This window comes from Conger conger, chromosome 8, assembly GCF_963514075.1.
Source record: "Conger conger chromosome 8, fConCon1.1, whole genome shotgun sequence".
NCBI lineage: Eukaryota > Metazoa > Chordata > Actinopteri > Anguilliformes > Congridae > Conger > Conger conger.
This window is the reverse complement of record NC_083767.1, coordinates 24,333,885-24,341,278: the sequence shown is the minus strand read 5'-3', so window position 1 is coordinate 24,341,278 and position 7,394 is coordinate 24,333,885. Positions and strand designations below refer to the sequence as shown.

Below are 7,394 nucleotides of genomic sequence, written 5' to 3'. Positions count from 1 at the left end.
TTTCCTTGTAATTCTAGTCCAGGACTCGGAGATTGTTCGAGTGTAGTAGCCAGTTTGTTGATGTAAATATTGAATAGGGTAGGTTAGAGGCTGCAGCCCTGATGAACTCCTCTCCCTTGATTGAAATACTCTGTTTTGCTGTTTCCAATTTTCACAGAGCATTCATTTTCAGAATATTTGGATTTAATTAGGTCATATACTTTTCCACCTATGCCGCTTTGAAGGAGTTGAAAAAGTAATCCATTGTGCCAAATTGAATCAAAAGCCTTTTTTAGATCTACAAAGCAGGCAAATATCTTTCCTTTGTTTTTTGTGTGGACATGATTCTTAATAAGTGTGTGTAGAGTGTAAATGTGGTCTGATGTTTGGTGTTTGGGTAAGAAGCCGATCTGACTTTTTGATAGTGCATTGCGTTCAATTAGGTATGTCGATAATCTAGAATTGAATATGCTACAGAAGACCTTTCCAAGATTACTATTAACACAGATCCCTCTGTAATTGCTGGGGTCAAGTTTGTCTCCGCTTTTAAAAATGGGAGTTATGAGACCTTTATTCCAAATCCCAGGGAAGCTTCCAGTTTTCAGCACTAGGTTGAAGAGCTTTAGGATAGCCAATTGAAGTTTAGGACTGCTGTGTTTCAGCATTTCTGAATTGATGCTGTCAATTCCACAGGCCTTTCCATTTTTTAGAGCTTTGAGTTTTTGTTGTAGTTCTTGAATGCTAATGAGATAGTCAAGAGCACATTGATTATCTTTTATTGTGGTTTCCAATATTTTTAGTTTTTCAATGGTTAAGGTCTGATTAGAAGTTAAACCTTGGCTCTCTGGATTCTTATAAAGATCTTCAAAGTATTTTTTCCAGATATTGCCGTTTTTAATTGGACTAGTCTCTGTTTGGGGAGTTGTATTCATTTTTTTCCATAGCTGCCAGAAGGAATTTTGATTTACAGCCTTTTCAATTTTGGTTAGTTCACTCTCCATATATTGTGAATTTTTCACATTGAGTTGTTTTTTATATTGTTTTAGAGCCTGAAAGTATTTGAGGCGTCCCACTTGGTCATTGGGGTTTCTATGTTTTTTGTTTGACAGCTTTCTTAAGTTCTTTTTTGATGAAGCACATTCTCTGTCAAACCATTTCTCCTTTTGCTTTGTGCTTGTTTTTCTACTTCTTGATATTTTTAGTTTAGATTTTTTTGCCAATTGTATAAATATGTTGTTCAAATCATGTGTGGCCAAATTCATGTCTTTTCTATTAGGCTGATATTGTGTGGTCAAAAATGTATCCACCATGTAATGAATTTCATCACATAATGCATAATGCTGCAGTATAATCATTATTGCTGTGTTCTGACCATCTGTATGTCCTCGGGAGAGGAAAAAGGTTGGGTTGTATGTTTGGTTTTTCAGTGTGTGTCACTGACTTTTTCAAATACAAAATTGTTTGGCTGTGGTCTGATATAGGAAGTTGTGGCAAGACTACAAATGCATTGATATATCCTTGTTCTATGTCAGTAATGGAATAGTCCACCACGCTACTACCTAGCACACAGCAGTAAGTGAATCTACCCAGAGAGTCCCCTCTGATCCTGCCGTTAACAATGTATAGACCCAGGCCTTTGCACATCTGGAGTACCTGCTTGCCGCTTTTGTTTACCACACTGTCATAACTTTGTCTCAGTGTGGTTATGTAGGTCTGGTACAAAGGGTTTTGTCTAAATATATGTCTGCTTCCCTCCATGTCAATGAAATCTGGCTCTCTACCAGTTCTGGCATTTAGATCACCACATATTAGGATAGAACCTACAGTCTGGAAATGGCTTATTTCTTTTTGGAGTTCCTTAAAGTCCTCCTCCACATAGTAGGGGGAATTAGAAGGTGGGATATAAACTGCACATAGATAAACATCCCTGTTGTTTTCTAATATACTTGTGTCAATTTTAATCCACATGTGGTTTTTCCCTTTTTTGATTGGTGAGATGCAGTCTTTGTGTTCCCCTTTATACCATACCAAGATACCACCTGAGTCTCTGCCATTCTTAACATGGGCATGTTTTACAGAGGGTATGCTAAGTTCAATATAATTGTTTGGACAACTAGTGTATATTTTTTTGATTCCATGTTTCATTCAAAATAATTATATCTGTATTTTTTACACTATTTACAAATTCAGGGTTTGTTGATTTTAAACTAAAAGTTGAAGAGTACAAGCCCTGAATGTTCCAGCTACTAATTGAGAATGATGCCATTTTCTTATTTTTACAGGAAAAGTGTTTCACTAAGAAACATCTGGTCTACAATCCAAAATATCATACACCAACCATACATCAATTAAATGTTCCTTTAACTCAATAATTGAGTACAGAGTAAGGTAATCAGGTTTCTTATCTGATTTGGGTTTACATGAGCAGGTGGAGGCTGCCCTTGCAGCTACCGTGGCATAGCTATCTCTCTGGGGTGGTGGCTGAGGCGTCTGCTGCTGCTGCCACCAGTTGTCATGTCTCTGAGGAGCCTGGAGGGGTGGAGCATACTGAGGAGCCTGGAGGGGTGGAGCATACTGAGGAGCCTGGAGGGGTGGAGCATACTGTGGTGTGGTGGGTTTGTGGCCTCTGGAAAGGCTTGGGCTACCATTTACAGGTGTTCCTGGTGAGGTTAGCCTGACTGTTTGTGGTCCTGATGCGAGGGGTGGATGTGTCCCGGTTTAAGGCTGTGTCCTTAATGTTCTTTGCGAACAGTCTCACACCCCTCTGGTTGAGGTGCAGGCGGTCGTAGAGGTGTTGGTATAATATCTGCCCATGAAGTGCCACATGTACGTTTGGTAACTGTGCACATTTTCTAACTATATCAGCGTTGATGTTGTTAATAACATGCTGGGGCATGTCTCTTCTGGGCAGCAGAGCAGATATAGTTACCCTTGCTGTGGGGAACTCTGTGGTGGCTTTCATAGCCACCTCTTTCAGCATGCGGGGTACGTCTTTGTTGTGTCCAGTCAGGTCGTTGGTTCCAGTGTGGATCAGGATGTGTTTAACACCCTGGAAGTTCTGACTGGACAGCTGCTCCATGGCCTTGGATGAGGTGGGGCTCCAGATCTGTGTTGATGGTCTGCCTGGGAAGAGACGTTTCAGGCTAATGTGCTTTCCATTAGAGTCACACAGAAATATAATTTCTGTGTTTTTTCTCTCTGTGCTGGGTGATGGGTGTGTGCTGGGTCCAGGTTTGTCAGTGCGGTGGGAATCAGTGTATGTGTGTGAGTCAGTGGTGTGTGCATGTGTTGGTAAGGGTTTTGGAAGGGTAGGAGGATGAGGAGGGACAGGGGGTGGAGGGGCAGGAGGTGTGGAAAGGTTAGGTGGGGTGAGGGAGAGAGAGGGTATGGGAGGGGTGGGGGGAATAGAAGGGTGAGGAGGGACAGGGGGGGGAGGGGCAGGAGGTGTGGAAAGGTTAGGTGGGGTGAGGGGGTGAGGGGGGTGAACGCTGCAAGGGTCTTCATTTCTCCGCTGGGTCTCTCTGTGCAGCATCATCAGTGTTGGGCTGGACTGGGTGAGCATGGCGAGCTCCTCTGATACTCTCTGCAGTGCTGTCCTCAGGGATTGGTTGTCCTCCTCGAGTTCCCTCATGGCCTGTTGGAGTTCCCTAATTTCATCCCTTTGTTGTCGTACCAGGGAACATATCTCGTCCGCTGGCTCCTTGTTGTCACTGGTTCGCTGGTGAAGGCTGATCAGTGTTCTCTCCCTGAAGTCCACGAAATCTCGCTCCAGGATGGAGAGCCCCTCTTTCAGCCCCCTGAGGCTGTTAGAGAGTTTGGGGGTACGTTCAGGGGATGGAGTCAGCGGGTGACTGTAGGCGATGGGTGGGAGGTTCTGGGGCTCTGGCTGAGGAGGGGTGGTTTTCTTCCTTGATGCTGCCACTTTCATTGTCTGAAAACTGTTCTGAAAGTTGTCCAGACTGTTTTCCGATCCTTGAATCATAACAGTGCCGTTATGATATAAGTTAATAGTTATGTTGGGATTTGTAAAGGCTGCGTCTTCATAAGCAGTAATTTGTCTGCCTTTACTAATCCCATTTTTTTTTATGCGAGTAAATGTTTCACATAATGTTGCGTGCCAGGCAGCGGGTTGGTGCGTGAAAAATATCAAGTTGCATTTTACTCTGCAGTTGTCCTTATTGGCGAAGTCTGCAACTATTGTCTCTGGAAGTTCTTTAAGGGCTTTTATTTTGAAAGCCTTTCTGGCTTTCAGTGACGTGACTTCCTTTGGGAATTGGATTTCGCAGCCGTCAATATGTAGCGATGTGTACTCTGCTACAGTTGTATCATCTCGGTTCTGCTTCGTTGTTGTCATATTGATGGACATTTGATGTTATTATAATTTATAAAGGTAGTTCGTTCGTTATAGTCAGGATATTTCAATGTGAAAACACCATAAAAGCGTAATTATTTCAGGAGCGCATCATATTTGCTGCCAAACAAGCTGGTATCCATGGCAACTCTTGAAAAAAATACTAACTTTTTTTATATTATATGGATATTGATATTGGATAATAATTGCCACAATTATAATGTTATTATAATTTATAAAGGTAGTTCGTTACTTTTCTGTACAGTGTCCTTATTTCACCGCACCGTTGTTCACGATATTTCTGTTTCTGATATTTCTGTTCCTCTCGCTGTTCGTTAGCGTTAGCCGTTAGCGTCGTTAGCAACGGTGTCCGTTCCTCGGCTTGCTTCGGTGCTTATCACCGCAGTTTTGTCAGCATTTTTATCCGAGAGAAACTCCGTTGTTTTTTCTTTAAGCGGCCTCTCGTTTTCCTCTCCGTATCATTGTGTATGTTCTGGATTATAGTCAAGATATTTCAATGTGAAAACACCATAAAAGTGTAATTATTTCAGGAGCGCATTATATTTGCTGCCAAACTCTCTCTCCCTCTCCCTCTCCCTCACTCCCTCCATCCATCCATCCATCCATCCCTCCATCCATCCATCCATCCATTATCTTAACCCGCTTATCCTGAACAGGGTCGCAGGGGGGCTGGAGCCTATCCCAGCATACATTGGGCGAAAGGCAGGAATACACCCTGGACAGGTCGCCAGTCCATCGCAGGGCACACACACCATTCACTCACACATTCATACCTACGGGCAATTTAGACTCTCCAATCAGCCGAACCTGCATGTCTTTGGACTGTGGGAGAAAACCGGAGTACCCGGAGGAAACCCACGCAGACATGGGGAGAACATGCAAACTCCGCACAGAGAGGCCCTGGCCGATGGGGATTCGAACCCAAGACCTCCTTGCTGTGAGGCGGCAGTGCCACCCTCTCTATATCTCTATATATATATATATATATATATATATATATGGTGTAAGTGTCAGCATCATCACCCCAATGTACCGTCGCTTTGTTTCAGACTCTCCCAAGTGAGATTCTAAGGGGTGTTGGGGTGGGGAGGAAAGACAAAAAATTTTTGACTCCTCTCATGGGGCAGATAATTATCTTTAACCCTATCCACTGTGGCCCCCTAGTGGTGGGACATCCATTTTTTCATAGCAGAACTACTCAACTCGAGGACATGCGGGCCACAGTGTCAGCAAGTACTTTCTCCAACCACTCACAATATCACTAGGTTTCACAAATGAGCTTACTTCCTGCCATTTCTGAGCTGAAAATAGAAAGAGCAGAAACCCTAATATCTAAATATCACGATTTGCGACATGTTTTCCATAGCGACACATAGCAAACTTCAAATGACTCTACTGGCAAAACAAAAGTATGAAGTTCAATTGTCAGGAGTTCTATATCTCATCACTATCTACCAACACACAGAAAAAGAAAGAAAATCTATAATCTAGGTTATTTCTAGATCTGAACTGCTATATTATGGGATAATTATCACTGGAACTGCAACATAAAACTTAATCCTATGCTGCCCTTTTTGAGACAAGGTAAATTGTGTGAATACATGATGCTTACCAAGTTAATCAGTGGTCCACCAGAGTTTCCAAACTGCAAAATAAATGCAGCCATAAATCTCCAGTGGAATGCATTAAAAACATGCACACACAATTTTGTCACAATGTAAAAACACATATTTTACAGTGCTTTTTGCCAAGGTTTTGCAATGCTTAAAGGTCCCATATTGTGGAAAACTATGGAAGGAAAAAGATTTGAACTAGTTGCCGATTAATCTGCTGAAAGAGGGGTGGAAGTAACAAAAAGGATTAAATAAATGCTGAATCGATTCAATTGTGATTTAATTAAATGTTGCATCAACCTACATGCAATTAAATGAAATATTGAATCAAATTAAATAAAATTCAATATTGAAGTGTTAAAGCATGATCAAATTAAATAATATAATTATTGTATCTGATCGCCTTGACAGGTATTTACCAGCAATTTTATCAATTTGACGCACTTCAATTCCAATTGCCACCAATTTTATCAATTTGATTGTGCTTTCAACACCACTTTTACAAATTCAAAGTCAGTTTCACAATGCGTCAAGAGCATATAGAAGAGCATATAATATGTTATCCAACCCCCTCATTCATTTGTTCCTGGATAGATAAGATAATGTTCACATCTAAAATCCTCTGTTACAAAAAATGTTTGTACAGTGTGGGGACTTCCAAATACTGATGATGTCAACCAAGGCCACACACAAGCAGAGTCATTCCTGCTGAGTCACTGCTCACGTAGATTAAGTACTCTTACCTACAACCAGTACATGCATGGGTCACAGTTGGATACATCTACCCAAAATACAAAATCATTCTGACATTTCTTTATGAAATGTAAGCAAGTAATATTTTCATTCTGTTGACTGTGTTGAATAAATTAAAACATGTATAGTCTTTGTTTGCATCCTAAATAGAGAGAGTACTGCAAAGCCAATTTTAAGACACAATAAACAATCCAAACATAACAGCAATAGCAATTCAAGTAAAAAAGAAACTGAATTTATTTGGCTGACAAGAGAACATCACTTATTTTTTGACTGTTCAAACAGTTGTACACATACTTTTTTGGAATTAAATTCCTTTTAAGTTTTTGTAAATCTCTGTAGACATTCCTTGCATGAAACTACAGTCAAATATTTTGGGCTGAGGGACACATTCACAGTAACAAAACTCAATGTATGAGAGTAGCACTGCTTTTCTCTTCATTGCTTACCTGAGCACTGATTTTGATGGTGGCTATGTCTGACACCTGGTCTACATCCTGTACAGTGGCATTATATGCCTCTCCATTGGCCAGCCTGACCCAGACTCCCCGTTTATTGGCCACTACATGGGCATTTGTCACGATTAGCCCCTCTCTAGTGAGGATAAACCCAGAGCCATTTGAGATGGGGATTTGCTGGCCAGAGAAGGGATGCCTAGCATGTAAAAATCAATGCAT

At 41.3% G+C, this 7,394-nt stretch overlaps 1 protein-coding gene across 1 annotated transcript in view; it reads right to left on the bottom strand.

Moving 5' to 3' along the window:
- The window catches only part of LOC133134445 (serine protease HTRA2, mitochondrial-like), a 17,312-nt gene extending 11,667 nt beyond the window's left edge, over positions 1 to 5,645 (bottom strand). The window contains exons 1-2 of the mRNA XM_061250643.1: positions 5,636 to 5,645; positions 5,355 to 5,418 (exon numbers count right to left, since the gene is read on the bottom strand). Of these exons, the coding sequence (XP_061106627.1) occupies positions 5,355 to 5,418; positions 5,636 to 5,645 (74 nt within the window). The remainder of the gene's footprint in view (positions 1 to 5,354; positions 5,419 to 5,635) is intronic.
- Between the last annotated feature and the right edge of the window lie 1,749 nt (positions 5,646 to 7,394).